A 16419-nucleotide genomic window follows, 5' to 3' on the forward strand; every position below is an offset into this window, starting at 1 on the left:
ATTTAAATAAAAAAATATGTGTTATTTTTTCTTAGCACACTAATGTAGAATAGGATAAAAAGTGAATTTTAAAAAAAAAATTGGGCATTCAATGATTAGAAGATTTATTACATATACATTCTTGTTTATTATTTTTTATAGGGAGGCAAGTTCGACATCATTCCAACAATGACAACAATTGGCTCAGGAATTGGTATTTTCGGAGTAGTAAGTAGAGATAATATTAATCTTGCTATTATTAGTGTAGTTAGAACATACTGATGATTTATGTAAACAAACTAACTTTTAGTAATAGTACAAAAAAAATTAACTGTTATTGCCAACTTGTAACTACAGCATCCGTATACAATGCCTCAAAGATGCCCAGTAAATCAGACACTGTGTGCTCTTCCTCCCAACTGTATCCCCTGTTGTTGCGCTCATAAGGACTACTGGGCATCCCTCTGGCACTGTGCTCTTTGGAAGTTGACCCTATTAGTCCAAGCAGAGCTGGCAGGAGTTAGAAATAAACTTTGTTGGAGGAAGTATTTCTTTTTCACCTTTCAGCTTACCTTGAAATTTTGTTCCTGATAAAGCAAATCACTCCATACACTGATGTTAAAAATGGGCTGCCGTCATGCTTAATGCAATTTTCACATTGTGGAGATTAGCTCCTTTTGCTGAAACTTGTAGGGAAACAGGCATCTGGGCTCAAGAGTTGGATTCTCCAGGTGTTAAGCGTTGGAGTTTGGTAGTGACCAAATTGGTAAAAGGAGTCATCAAATTTTCCTTTTGACTCAAAGCTTTCTCAAACTAGCAGCACTCTTACTAACACATACCTTTGTAAAGCAGCTGTATTGCGAGAGCCTAGGCAGTACACCCTATTACTATTTACATCTCTGTCTTGGCCATTTAAAAATATAGCCATGGTTATATTGCTTACCTAACGGAGAGGGGTATAAATATTTTGTTAGACTTTTATGATTCTTCTCTTTTATGGGTTCTGTAATTTATAGCACATCCTCCAGCAAACTCTGCAGCTCTCTACTACGCTGGATGTAACTGCACAGTATAGTCTTCATATGCTAAATGACAGTAGCAAGATTTTTATTATTATTATTAGTATTTATATAGCGCCAAATTATTCTGCAGCGCTTTACAATATTATAAAAGGGGGGAACATTTACAATACATGAGACGATTACACAGTGACACAGGAGCAATAGGTAGATGAGGGCCCTGCTCAAACGAGCTTACAGTCTAGATGAGGTGGGGTACTAATACACAACAGGGCAGCAAAGGGTGACAGCCACTAAACAAGGTGAAAAAGTAGCATAACTGGAGGAGAGAGTGGAGCATGGCTCTTTAGGAGAGCAAGAGACAGACTTGGGTAAGTATAGATAAATTACTCTGGGAGTCCATAAGCATTTCTAAACAGATGTGTTTTGAGGGACTTCTTAAACAAATGAAGACTAGGGGAGAGTAGGCAGGCTGTTCCAAAAGAAGGGAGCCGCCTGCGAGAAGTCCTGCAAGTGCGAGTTAGCAGTAAGGGTGTACGAGCAGCGGACAGGAGAAGGTCACCGGCAGAGCAGAGAGACCAAGAAGGGGCATATCTATGAATCAGGGAAGAAATGTGAGAGGGCTAGAGTTGGTTAGAGCTTTATAGGTAAGGGTTAGTATTTTGAATTGACACCTATATGATACAGGAAGCCAGTGTAAGGATCGACAGAGGGGCGAGTTATGGGAGGAACGACAGGTGAGAAAGATCAGCCTGGCGGCAGCATTCATTACCGATTGTAGCAGGGCAGTTCGGCTTTTGGGGAGACCAACTATGAGAGAATTACAGTAATCCATGCGAGAGATTACCAGAGCATGAACAAGCTCTTTGGCATCATCTTGCTTGAGAAAGGGGCGGATGCGGGCGATATTTTTAAGGTGGAATCGACAGATTTAAGCAACTGTCCACCATGGGAGAAGGAAGACATGATCAACAGTGTCAAAGGCAGCAGAGAGGTCAAGAAGAATTAGTATGGAGTAGTGGCCTTTGGATTTAGCTGCGATTAGGTCATTTGTAACTTTAATAAGAGCAGTCTCAGTAGAGTGGAGGGGGCGAAAGCCAGATTAAAGAGTATCGAGGAGGGAGTTGGAATTTAGGAAGTGCGTCATATTAGTAAAGATAAGTCTTTCTAGAAGTTTTGTGGGAAAAGAAAGCAGGGATATGGGACAATAGTTGGAAGGGGAAGACGGGTCTAGGGATGATTGTTTTTAGGATGGGTACGACAGTAGTATGCTTTAGGGGAGCAGGGACAACACCGGATAAAAGAGAGCAGTTTAGGATGTGTGTTAAGTATTGTACAAGACAAGGGGAGAGAGATCTGATAAGGTGGGAAGGTACTGGATCAAGCAGACAAGTGGTGGGACGAGATTAGAGGAGAAGCAAAGCCACCTCATTTTCTGTAGCTGGGGAGAAGGCCTGTAAGGTAGGGAAGGTACGGTCGATGTGTGGTTGCGAAAGGGAGTAGGAATTATTTCCTTAACTGTTCAATCTTGCTATCTGCTGAAAGGTCAGTTTGAAGGGTGGCTTGAGGTGGGCGAAGGAGAGAGTTGAAGTTATTAAAGAGATGCCTGGGATTGCATGAGCATGAACTAACTAGAGGAAAAGTAGGATTGTTTACCAAGGGTGAGGGCTGTGCTATATGAACACAAAATAAATTTATAATTGAGGAAGTCTGACAAGGTGCGGGCCTTCCTCCAGCAGCGTCCAGCTGAACGGGAGCATCTCTGCAGGTAGTAGGCAGGGGCGTATTAGCCGCGAGGCAAACAAGGCATTTGCCTTGGGCGGCATTTTCCAGGGGGCGGCAAAAAAAGCCGCCCCCAAATGCCCAAGGCAAATGTCTTGTTAGCCTTGCGGCTAACAGACATGCCGGCGGGCTGCTGGGCGATCGGGCGGCACTGCCTGGCGGGCGGCCGGCGAGGGAGCACTTCCCCTGAGCTGTCTGCTCAGCTCCCTCGCCAGCCGCAGAGTGAGGCTGGGAGGCGGAGCCGGAATATGACGTCATATTCCGGCTCCCAGCCTCACTCTGTGGCTGGCGAGGGAGCTGAGCAGACAGCTCAGGGGAAGTGCTCCCTCGCCGGCCGCCCGCCAGGCAGTGCCGCCCGATCGCCCAGCAGCCACTGGACCACCAGGGAGGAAGAGACACCCCCCTCCCCAGCATTCCCAAAGGTAAGGAGGCTGGGGGGGGGGGTGTTAAATAAAAAAAAATTGTGTTAAAAATAAACTTAAAATAAATGTGTTACAAATAAATTTGAAAAAACGTGTTAAAAAAAATAAATAAAAAAATGTGTTAATGTGGGTGGGTGAGTGTGTGTCTGTGTCTGTTAGTGTGTGTCTGTGTCTGTTAGTGTGTGTCAGTGTGTGTGTCTGTTAGTGTGTGTGTCTGTGTCTGTTAGTGTGTGTGTGTCTGTTAGTGTGTGTGTGTGTGTGTGTCTGTTAGTGTGTGTGTGTCTATGTCTGTTAGTGTGTGTGTGTCTATGTCTGTTAGTGTGTGTGTGTCTATGTCTGTTAGTGTGTGTGTGTGTGTGTGTCTGTTAGTGTGTGTGTGTGTCTGTTAGTGTGTGTGTGTGTGTGTCTGTTAGTGTGTGTGTGTGTCTGTTAGTGTGTGTTTATGTCAGTGAGTGTGTGTCTGCTAGTTTGTGTCTGCTGGTGAGTGTGTTTGTCTGTTAGTGTGTGTGTGTTTCTGTTAGCGAGTGTGTGTGTGTGTGTGTATTTAGAATGCGGGGCGGGGGGAAAGGTTGGGTGGGGGTGGCGCGGGGGGAGGGGGGGCGCCTGAGTTTTGTCCTGCCTAGGGCAGCACAAAACCAGGATACACCACTGGTAGTAGGTCGATTTAGTGTGCCAAGGTTTGAGGCGCGTCTTCCTTGAGGTGCATCTTTGGAGCGCGGCTGCAGCGTCCAGGGCAGAGGTGAGGGTAGCATTATATGAGGAGATAGTCAGAGAGGGACAAGAGAAAGTGGGGATGAATGAGAGTTTTGAATGGAGATCAGCTGAGAGTTGCTGGAGGTCAAGAGAATTCAGGTCCCTTCTGAGTTGAGGGTGGTTAGGGTGAGGCTTTTGGGTGAGAGGTCTTTCAATAACAAATGATAAGAGGTTGTGATCAGAGAGAGGATATGAAGTGTTGTGGAGCTTCGAGATAAAAAATAAGATCGAGGGTATTGCCAGCAACATGTGTAGGAATATTAACCCACTGTGTTAAGCCAAGGGAGGAGGTAATAGAAAGGAGTTTGGAAGCTACTAAGGTCAGGGTTGGGTTAATGGGAATGTTGAAATCTCTGAGAATTAGGGAAGGGATATTACTTGAAAGGAAGTAGAGACTAGGGGAACCAGGGGGGTGATAGATGACAGCTATGTTAGCGGACATGGGTTTGAACAGACGGCTTGAGTGAATTTCAAAGCTGGGGAAATATAGGGAAGGGGAGGTGGGCAGAGTTTTAAAGGAGCAGTGGGGTGAAAGTAGAAATCATACACCGCCATCTTTACTCTCAGCCTGTGTTGGGTTGTGGGTAAAGTGAAGACCACCAAAGGATAGTGAGGCAGAAGTAGCAGTATCAGAGGGAGAGAGCCATGTTTCCGCAAATAGGTTTAGGGAGTGTGAGATAAATAGGTCATGAATGGCAGTTGATTTAATGGTGCTGCACACAGAGCATTTCAGAGGGCAGCTTTAAAGGAGGAATTATAGTGAGAGTTACATGGAATGGATATGAGATTGTTGTGGTTTCTGGTGTTGGCGCCAGGTGGCTTAGTAGAGGTGGGATCAGGGTTTGGAGAGACATCACCAGCTGCCAGGAGCAGTAAGATGGAAAGGAAGAGAAGGTGGGAGTAAGATTTTAATGTTTGGGGATGAGAGCTTGTAGTTAGGGGATGTAGGAGGGGTTTGTGGAGAAAGGCTGGATAAATATGAGTAAAGTGCATGTGTTGAATACAGAGATGAGGGAAGTAGAGAGGGAGCAATGAAGATGGTGTCAGCAGGAACAGGTAAGTAAAAGGATAGAGAGATTTTAATAATGAGGGAAGTGAGGGAGAAAGTGAAAAATAGAAGGGAGAACATTATTAGGAGGATAGGTACTGTGTTTATTAGATATGGAGAATTGAGCTGTAAAAATCATAGGCAAGGTTAGGAGGGTTAATAGTTAAAATGTATTCATTGTGTGAATTAAGCTATTTTAGGTGTGGAGGGCTTGGTGGACATGATTGGTTTGCACTAAACAAAATGGCGCCGGCATCCCCGGGCGCGGCGAGCATTGCCAGCTCCACGCAAGGCTTGCATAGGGGGGAGACCCTCTCACAAATCTCGGTTGACTTAGCTGCGATATCCGCTAATATGCTTTCCCGCACTGACAAAGTGGAGATGCTGGCCGAAATCAGAACGGCAATCCGGAAGGAGGTCATGGAGGTGCGGAAAGATCTCACGGCCCTGGAGTGCAGGGTGGAAGAACTAGAGACCGACAGGGCCCAAACGCTGCAGCACCAACAAGCCACCGATACAGCCACCACTAGAGGAAGAACTAGAGACCGACAGGGCCCAAACGCTGCAGCACCAACAAGCCACCGATACAGCCACCACTAGACAAGGCAATGTCCTGCTTGACTTCCGCAGGCAAGTTGAGGACTTGGATAACCGCGGGAAGAGGAATAACATTCGCATCAGAGGCCTACCTGAAGGGGAAGCACTACCGGAACTCCTGACAGGCCGATTCACTCACATCCTCGGCGACAGGGTTCCAACAGACTACGGCATAGAGCGGGCGCACAGAGAGTTAAGACCACCCCCAACAGAGAGGGGCCACCATGAGACGTCATCTGCTGTTTGCTGTCATTTGTCCTGAAGGACACACTCATGAGAGAGGCCCGCTCCCAGCTTCTTGCACGCCACCGGCCTCACAGCGGTTGCCGTGCCCAATTGGATCCTGGAGAGGCCGCCGCCACTCACAAGGACCGGGGACAGGACCAGGGTACAGTAGAGGCGGCCTGAACGGTCCAGAGGAATAGACACCCACTGCTTGCACAGGAACATCCTGCCCGCCTTAGAGAGAAAACCAGGACTGTGAGCATTACTGCTGAGCCATAAAGGGACCGTACCCCTGCTGAATGCCACTGCTCCTGGGACCAGTATGCGCTAAAGCTGACTGACACCTGGAGGGGTATGTACGTTGAACTTAAGATCAGGTTCTTGCCCCTGGGGGGGTTTGGTAGAACTCAGACCTGCTGGACTTGGGGCACTTCTCCCATTGGGTGGTAGTGAGACCAAATTGGGGGTGGGGGATGTCGCTCAGGCCAGCACATCCCGAGACTGTTCCCCTTCCGGCTACTACTCGGCCTCCGGGGGGCCCGACAGGCAGCAGGCCCCCTATCACTTATCCCCCTTTGGGCGGGTGTGGGAGAGGTATGTCCTGCAGGAGTTGCCACGTACTGGGACTGCCCACCTTCCTGCTCTTGTTGCTGCTCTCACCCCAGATGCTAGGATTCTACGAAGCCTGACCCCCAACTGGCAGAGTCGTAACTCAGGCCTCCATAATTTCTTCCACACCTAATGGAGAACACTCTGGGGGTGGGGGGAAACATGGCTGAGAGGGGGAGATGGAGACCATGTAAAATGCAGCAATTTCTGTTACATGTATGTTCATTTGTTGTTCACAAAGACCCACCCCACCCCCAAGAGCAGACAGTCGGAAACACAGGCGATGGCAGGGAGATGGACGACGCACACATGTGACTGGACTTGGACGGAGGACGGACGGGCAGGGGGAACCTGGAGATATCCTAGAGTCGCAAGGATTAAAAGGTATGGCAGATTGACAGCAGGACCCTGGTTGACACACGGGGAGCCATGCCATGGAGGTGGCCACGGCATAGCGAACGAACCCCACCATAACTAGATACAATGGCATGATTACTCCGTACAGTACCTGACTGTGGGCTGGGCGCTTCCGGAGCAGAACACCACCATCGACGCACACACTGAACTCCCGACTTTCCTTGACCCCCAGCGTGACGGACTCACACTGTATATAAACTCGGGGTTCATACAGGTGATTTAGGTCCCAAGGAACCAACACCACTGAACGACCAGACCTGAGACGAGTCAAAGTTACCTGCAGATACTCCCCACTACCCCCCCTGACCTTCCGTCTAGCCCTCCCTGCTTCCCACCCCCACCCCACTCCTTACCTTTCCCCTCCCTCTGCCCTCCCGGCTGATACCCCACCATTGAGATTTTGGTCTAACAACGTGAGAGGAGTGAACATACCCGAGAAGTGCACCCAAATACTCTGAAACCTATGGATGGAGCGCTCTTCAGTGGTGTTTCTACACCCTGAAGAATGGGCGCTTCCCTACAGGTTACTATGCCAATCACCCAGAGGTAGGCAGGGGTAGCAATTATTTTCTCGAGCACAATCCCTTTCACATGCACAGGACAACAGATGGACCCCCAGGGTAGGTACCTTTTCCTCAAAGGGACCATAGCAAGCCACATGTACACGTTTGCATGCATATATAGCCCCAACCGAAATCAACACGTCTTGCTATCGAAGACACTCACACTACTGAACAGATTTCGGGAGGGACTCTTGATTGTAGCTGGAGACTTAAACATGCCCCTAGACCCCAGGCTTGACTCATCCCGGGGTGATGTTCGATACCATGCCATTGTATCCGCTCCACGGGGCAAGCCCTGGCGAGGGGTGTCTGGTTGATTGCTGGAGGGACAGCGAATACTTTGAGTATACCCTACCCTACTTTTCCTCTTTAGTTTACAAAATAATACTAAACTAAAGATCGTCAAAAAGATGCGCTTAGGCGTTTCGCCACTCAGTGGTTTTACTAGCGGCAATTGCCGGGACCATTGGGTGGTGAGGCGCGTCTGGCGTTAAGTATATCTTCGCATTGCAATTTGCTCAGTATGTAAAAGTCCGTGATTTTACTCTGTTACCCTTAATGATTACTTAGCAAATGTCCTCGAACTATAGTTTGAGAAACCTTTATTTTGGAAACTTGTTCTACGCTACAATGTACTGTTTACTAAGATGATACCCCTGACTTATTGTTTGAAAAACTCAAAATAAAGATTGTAAAAAAAAATAATAAATTGTTCTTTTTTTTTTCATATACTTAGGCTACCGTGGTATGTGATTTGATGTTGTTACATGTTCTCCCAAAAAGAAACTATTATAAAGAAAAGAAATTCAAACATGCAAAAAATTATCAAAAGGTAAGAAGGACCATTCTGTTTCAGTAGAAATGGCATGTGATGAAATATCAGTTATTTTAAAAACAGATCCTCCTTAGTTACAATCTTAGTGACTAATTTAACCGGCTAATTTAAACAAAACTTAGAATGTTCTTGTGTTATTTTCCAGTTTTATGTTAGGTGCACCCACACATGTATACGTTTTTTGTTAGATTTTTTTTTTATTTTTTATAATTCTTTATTTTTAGTTGTGCATTGCAAAATCCCAAACCATCAAAGCCCATATAGATATATCCTGTAGCATGTAACATTATACAACAGAGTACTTAGGACAGGCATTGCGTATATGCACTTTTCACAGTTATGTTGTAAACAAACAATATAAACATTGGCGTCAGGCATCACAACTCCGATCATCTGTAATACAATATTTACAGCAGGACTGATTCGTAATCTCCGCACATAAGTACAATTTCTGCAGTGCCCATATGCCTCTGTCATTTACCAAGGTGCTTTCTATATATTTGTCGTGTACGGCAGTAATGCAGGTTGATAAGGCCAAGACACACTCCCTATAACTTATAATAAGAATAATAATATAACTTTTCGTGGCCTGTCAAATATGAATATGTATTATTAAATAGTGTGTCCAGACCGGAACATAGATACTTAGTTAGCTATAGGAATTCTGCCGGGGTAAGCGGACACATGTGTACCTCCCAAGTCATATTTCCTAATGGTTACGTCTAAAGATCCCTGTATCCGTATTTCTCCTGCTTCTTGTCCTGTAGATGCCAGGGCTGTGATTTAGTCAAAACATACAGGGGTAAAGAGAAGAAGAAAGAAAGGAGTTTTTTTTTTGTTTTTTTTTTGAAGGACAGACAGGAGTTTTAATTATTAATATGTGCTTAAATTACACAAAACACATTGAAAAACTTAAAGAAAGTTATTTTTTTATATAGTTTTGTATATGTAATATATTTGCAGTGTGTGAAGCTAAGTATATTTGTCCTGATTTTGAAAGTACCTCATATTTCTGGGTTCATCATATGACTTTTATATCCAGTCAGTACATCTATAACAGGTATTATAGTGAATATTTTTTTTTTTATCAGAGATTGGAGCAATTTTGCATTCTTTAAATAAAAATTTAAGTTACTGTTGATTTACAAATCGTATTGACTATCAGATCACACGCAGCCTGTCACAGCTAATTCTCTTTGTGTCTGATCTCACTATTTGAAGTGAGTATACTCACAAAATTAAAATCCACAGTAATCTCAACGGGAATTATAAATATTAACAGACCATGACATGAGAGAACACCCAGGTCCCTTAATAGCAGAATATTTATTTATTTCTCATGTATATGCAATCCTTTCAAGAGAGAAGGTTAGCTTAGTACCCTGTTTGTGAATAAACCGTGGTACATCATTGGCAGAAAAGAACAATTTAATTTGCCTGAAGAAAATATTCAGCAAACTATATTTGATTTTTAGTTATTCTCTCTTTTGGTTTCAGAAGACAATTAATATAGATGAAACATTGCCTCAGAATAACAGCAGTCCAGAAGACAATACTCAAGATATACAAAATAATAGTGGTTCTTTGAAAATATATGACACATGCTGGTCAACAGATAAAGGTATGAACATTCAGAAAACATTAATTACATGTGCAATGCTCTAATTACACAGAGAGCAGAGATATAATTCCAGAGAAATAATTATTTGAATGAGTACACAATAATTGTGTGCAACACAGACAAGAAATATTGAAGTATGCCTGTATACATGATGGGTTAAAATGAAAGGGCATTAAAGTTTATCTAAACCTATTGGCAGCAGAACTGCTTGCATAGGCTTTCATTAAATGTAAAAAAAACAAGTTACAGTCCCACGCCTCACTTTTTAATAAATTCCCAGCATACACGACTAATGCCAATGGCATAATCTTTTATGGTACATTTTTGATACATTTTTGGTACAACATCTCTAATATTGCCTCTAAAAAAGGTAGGTATAAAAGGCGCGTATTGAAAAGCAATGACAATAGTGTATTAATCTGTTTCAGCTGCTACCACTACCTTCTGTGAACCTCAAAACACATTAAAATAAAAAACAATAAAATTGTAGTGTAGCGCTTAAATTATATTGGCACAAAATTTTATGTATTTAATGCCCTTTAATCACTGCTGGTTTCTTTGAAATTGTGGTGTTTTGACAGTGTGCATAAATGATATTTGTAGAATACACTAAGTACTTTAAAAGTGGGAAAATAATTTTATGTACATTTTGTATGTATTCATTAAGGATTTTGTAAAAGCACACATTTATATTTCTTGTTGCACGAGCACTTGAAGAGTATATTTAGAGGCCTTAAAGTTGGTCTTATGGTTTCACGGTTGATTTGACACCTAGTAAGGAATATTTTGCACATATTTTCATATGTTTTACTGAATTTTAAGCGCTACACTACAATTTTTTATTTTTTATTAATATTGTGTTAATTGGAATTTAGTATTTTTAGTATCTGTGTTTAATTTTTTTTAAAGGGATCTATAGAAATAATACAATATATAAGTAACCTGTATTTCATTGAACTGTAGAACATGTGGAAGTCCTGAGTGATCCATTACAACTAGTCGGGGAAGTGAATTTTCAACTTGCACTACTCTGGCAAATAGACAACATTCCCAAGTAGTTACTGCAACATTCCTGCAATGCTCGGATAGACTCAAGACAAATATTTCTATTCTATGCCTTTCTCATTTATTGATTAACTAAAAGAGCAGCAGGTATATGTTCACTTTTTGGTCCTGCTAGGTGGAATAAGTTAAACATCGCAAACACAAAGAATGCAGAAGACTTGGTACACAGGTTGTGGGATCCACAGAAATGTATTCCCACAAGGTTATAATTGTGACATTTTATATTTTACAGTATAGAGCCTTTCTCAAGCAACAAATCTCATCAACAATGTTTCAATTGGTATACATGTAGATTAAAACAGAATTGACATCCCAAAACAAAGAAAAAACAAGGAACATTCACACAAAACAGTTACCATATATACAAATATATTATGTATTGTTATTTAAACAGCAAAGTAATTATAGTAATATGTAACATGTAGAGAACAGTCTTAAAAAAAGTATGTGAAAAAAAAATCTAATTTGGATATATAGTATGGATATTAGTAGATTAGTGGTGGCACTCATGCAGGGGTCATAATGTTGACCGGTGGATCAGTGCCAAAAATGCCCTATAATTACTCTCCCAGAAGGGAATAACCCTCAAATGTAACGTAGAAAAAAAAGAAAGATGGGACTGGAGAAAGTCTCTAAGGTAGAGAGTAATACAAGGTGAAAGATGGGGAGTCCCTACCTTTTAATAATCCTAAAGGGAAACAAAAGGGGATAGGACAGGTAATCAGGGCATATGAGTATGCCAGCAGATAAAGAACAAATAATCTCTCAGGTGCCCCCTTCAATTGGGAAGGCTACCTGGCAATGTCCTAACTGAAGGTAAAAAACTCCCCTTAACCAAAACCCTTGTAAAGGGATCTAAAGTAGTAGGAAAGGCTTGCAGTCAGTGGACAGAGGTGCAGAGAAGGGAGAAGCCTCTACAGGGGGACACAAAAAGGTCCCAAAATTAAACCTTAACAGGAATACTGTGTGGAGAGAACTGTCCCTAAGTACCTCGGCACTGTAAGGAAGCCGCTAGTGCCTACTGTGACCACAATCCCTGCCTGTCCTAATAGCTTAAGAATACATTGAATTAAATTAAATAAAATCCATTAGTGCTACCAAAAACGTGCTAGTAAATAAATAAAATAAAGAAGTCTAAAATAAAGAAGTAGTATGGATATTATATATAAATAATTAAAGGTGCGCACATCATGCTGCAATAGTTCAACTATATGAATATATATATATATACATATATATATAAAACAGACCAGACTCTGGCACTCAACCCAAAAAAAGTATATATGATGTATAAAGATATTACCAGGGTGCCTCCAGGCCAGTAGATATGAAGGTAAAAAACAGGAGCACTCACTTGGATTTTTCAAATGTGTATTAACCGTCTAAACACAAATCAACATCAACGTTTCGACCCTTCAGGGTCTCCAAGTGAGTGCTCCTGTTTTTTACCTTCATACATTTATATCATATTTATTAAAAATAGAAATTAATAAGCACAACAGAGAAATTGCAGTGATACTTTGACTATTCTAATGATACTCTTGACTTTTTAATGACTTTAAATAATTATTTATTATTTTAGGATGATATTTAATTCAAATTCGGGGGAATGGTGATGTGCTATTATGATGCACCCACATATGCCATCATATTATTGATTGATTTTTAATGATGTGTTGTTCCAGAAACATATCACCCGTTGGTGGCGCTATATCTGATATATTGGTATTGTGTAGAGGCACACTGTAATCTGCTGTTAACGTTTTTATATTGTTGCTCTGACAAATTCACTATGACTGCTGACTTAGATAAAATTCAGTACCTTAGTATGTTGATCTCCCGACAAAATGACAAAGGTCACCGATATAATCAGCAAACCTAATGACCCAAAATACCCTCTTCCAGTTGCCTAGTTTTCATCCACCTGAAGGATCTACCAAAAGTCTGTTTACTGTTTAAAAACCGTTGGTTTAATTATTGAATCACACGAGAAAGGCTCTACACTGCCCAAATGTTATTTCATCTTGTGGGAAGAAATTTTCTGTCCTTATCTTTACGATCCCATTAAGGGAAAAAAGAGACATCTTGAGCATTTACAAATATAAAAACTGTAGAACTATAAAATATTTAAATATACAAAGTAAACCAAGTCACTGAAATAAACTATAAATAATTAGTATAATTTAGTCACTTGAAAATATTATGCTGAAGGAAAACAAAGAATACAGCAGTATACAATTAAACGTATCTCTTATTTTTAGATTATTTATTAAATGATAGATATATCTGAAAATTGTATTTTCTTTCTTTCTTTCCTGGAGATTTTCCAATTCCTAGTTGTATGGTTTTAGGAATCGGGTGGTCCAAGTACAAAAGTGTGCAGTTACAGAAGACATGATACTTGCTGGAGCTGACCACAAACAATTCTGGGATTGATACAAAATATGCAGTATCTCCTTTGGATGAAGCAAAGTTTGCCAAAGTTAATTGAAGAGTCCTGATCTGGGTGCAGTTTCCGAAGGTACCTTAACCCTGCAAAGGTATTTATTGCAGTTTTTATTAAACTGCAATAATTATCTGTGAGGGTTAACTCCACCTCTAATGGCTGTCTACCAGACAGCCACTAGAGGGACTTTTAGGTCGTTATTTGACTTTTGGTCGCCTAATTGATGCTGGACATCCATTGTCACCCAAAATCCCTTCGTATGGGGGAAGTCCCACTGCCCCGCTTGCGCATTAGGTCTCCCCCACTGGCCAAAATCGGTGGGGGATGAGCAGAGGCAGAGCCTAAACCAGTGCCAAGGGATATCAATGCTGCAATCAGTTAAGTAAATGGGGGGGGGGGGGAGGGGGAGTTGCAAAGGAGGGGGATCTATAGGGAACTATAGTGCCAGGAAAACAAACAAAGTGTGCCCTTTAAATCAGTAGGATATTTTGTTTGTTGCATGAGTTTGTATTTGCAGTACATTGATCACAATTTTTTATGCAGCCAGTGATGTGTTTCTCTTTTTTTACAGAATCGCAGTGACAGAAGACTACTGCCAAATATCTTATTCTGATTATTCAGAACTTAACATATCCTTCAACCCAAGAAAGGAGAACACCATGTTCTACATATTGTTTGGTTTGGTTTCAAAGAAACCCATTGAAGAGCAGAATTATTTTATACAATGTGAAACAGGACAAGACAATCTGGAACTTGATTAAAGACAGACATTTGCAGGAACAAATCAATGCATACAAACATTTAAATAACAGGGATCATAACACAATTTAGTTGCATAAAATGAGATAATTGTCCTTATTTTTTTTATAAACAATGATACATGAATTGCACTTCTGTATGATATGCAATCACCAAGTTCTTAACATGACACTCGTATATAACTAATATAAACCTCCCACCTAGTTTGGCAGAACATGAACTAAGTGCCTTGTTGCCTTCATGATGACTGAAAACTGTTACACTGTAATAAGTGGTTTAGTTTCTCCATAGATACAAGCTATCCAAATGTTAAACACATGTACAGTAGAGGAACACAGCTGACCACCAAGCTAGGTTGAGTTCATATATGACACCTAATATATATTTTGTGGTATGAAATTATATTACAGTGCTGATGCAATCTGTTTGAATATTCAGAGCTTTTAATCCTGCTAGGGATAGTGAATAGTACTATAGTGCCATAGGAGGATTAGTTTGGGAAACATTCCTCGGATATAACAAGGCAAAACGTTGAGACATTTTGTACGTCTGCAACAACTTTTGAACGGTAAAAATAATACTATTGTCCTTAATATGGCTGGCATTTGCTTAGATTACCTTCTTGAGAGGTGTCAAAGTAGCAGCTATACAGCAAGTTCCGACCTTTCAGTGCCCTATATATACTCAATCCATCAGGTTACAGAAACACATGGGAACCTAAAGGAAAACTCAATGACCACTACACCAAGAGAGTGGTGGGGATAGGTCAAGACATATCCCTGCCATGTTCCGTCCTCTCTACCACTGAACAGCGTACTCCTTATGCTCTCCAGGAATTCAGTAAAAGCCCAGGTAGAAACATGCACATCCTGCGCAGCAAGGTTGTCAATGGGATCAATGGGTGGGCAGCAAAGTTCTTTTTCCCAACACTTTCTGAGAGAGTTACATTAGGGGCATCACCCCTTCTGCTAGCAGAGTAGGTGGTGCCCAGCAGAGTGACCATACAATGGAATATTATTTTATTATAGGCAGCTTCTATGAAAAACTCCTGCCTGATGTGAAGGTAAAGAAAAAAAAACACCAATATCCTCCTATCCCTACCATTAACTGTAGAGATCTTAGACTACAGAGCCCCTCAAACGGGACTTCAGCCCCCAAATCACATCTCCAGCAACCTACGCCATCATGTATTTCATTACCTCAGTAAGTGCCTATATTATCTGTGTTTGGCTCATCTAGACATGTGGCGCTGAATTTGATCACAGAAGGAATATTGAAGCAGTACAATCTTTTCCAACAATATAGATTTTCTATAACAGTTACTCGCTACCTCCCTCAAAGTAAGCAAACGGGGTTAGAAACATTTTACAAACAGGTTATAAATGTTTTAGCATGTGAAACTATGCATTATATGTCAAAATGACAACTGTACTGTCTCTGGCACTGGTATTAATAAAACAAACCAATCATATCTGAGATTACAATCTGAGGTGGGTACATTCTCATTCCACTTTACGCAATGTGTATGTAAAGGGGCATTGGAGGCACAATGTTATTTATTTGATTCACAGAATAAACAATGAAAAACTACAAATATTGTCATTTTTATCCTTATACATGGTCATTGACTTGTTTATTTTTGGAGAGATTTGTCTAAGGGATTGGTCCGCAATTATGTCGTTAATTTTCAATTTTTGTTATGTTGTGTAACCTTTTATGGCAAAAGAACAATTAGGGAAAATTTCTACAGGAAAGATTCTGCATATGAGATTTGAACCAGTAATACTGCAAACATTTGGGGAGCCCAACCTTGTCTAAGGTGCCCTCATACTGGTTTTGAGAATTAGATTACTTAGCATTTACATGCATTTCCAGATGGAGAGTGACCTCTTCTGGTGATCTATTGACTTGGAGGTTCTGATTTTGCTTGTTTTGGTTACTAGTCTGTGACAGTGCTTTCTTGTAGCCCAGTATTGTATGCTGAATAAAGCAAAGTATGTTGGGGTATAGAGAAGAGATTTAATTATATTCTCCTCCTGACTGACAAATTGTAGAAGTGCCAGCCTTTTAACAAATCAGTAGAAGATACTTTGCAAGTGTAAGAAGATATCTTGTGATTTTGGGGGGGATTGTGTCGCAATTTTATTGTAAGATTTAAATATCCTGTCCCAAGGGCGGATAATTTGAATATTCAACCCAATGCTTATATGAGTCATAGGCTGCGTTGTCTTGAACACATTTTTAACATCCCTTTTGGTCATCTCCTGCAGAGTTGCCAG

At 41.4% G+C, this 16419-nt stretch overlaps 1 protein-coding gene across 3 annotated transcripts in view; it reads left to right on the forward strand.

Annotated features, from left to right (window-relative positions):
- Positions 1–15734, forward strand: part of P2RX1 (purinergic receptor P2X 1) — an 88906-nt gene extending 73172 nt beyond the window's left edge. For 2 of the 3 annotated variants that reach the window (XM_063457431.1, XM_063457433.1), the window contains 4 exons: positions 142–207; positions 8151–8246; positions 9747–9870; positions 13953–15734. In XM_063457431.1, coding sequence (XP_063313501.1) covers positions 142–207; positions 8151–8246; positions 9747–9870; positions 13953–13963 — 297 coding nt within the window. In that variant the 3' untranslated portion in view covers positions 13964–15734. The remainder of the gene's footprint in view (positions 1–141; positions 208–8150; positions 8247–9746; positions 9871–13952) is intronic. The other variant, XM_063457432.1, reaches the window with a different exon arrangement.
- Positions 15735–16419: the final 685 nt, after the last annotated feature.

Source organism: Pelobates fuscus, chromosome 1, assembly GCF_036172605.1.
Source record: "Pelobates fuscus isolate aPelFus1 chromosome 1, aPelFus1.pri, whole genome shotgun sequence".
Classification (NCBI taxonomy): Eukaryota; Metazoa; Chordata; class Amphibia; order Anura; family Pelobatidae; genus Pelobates; species Pelobates fuscus.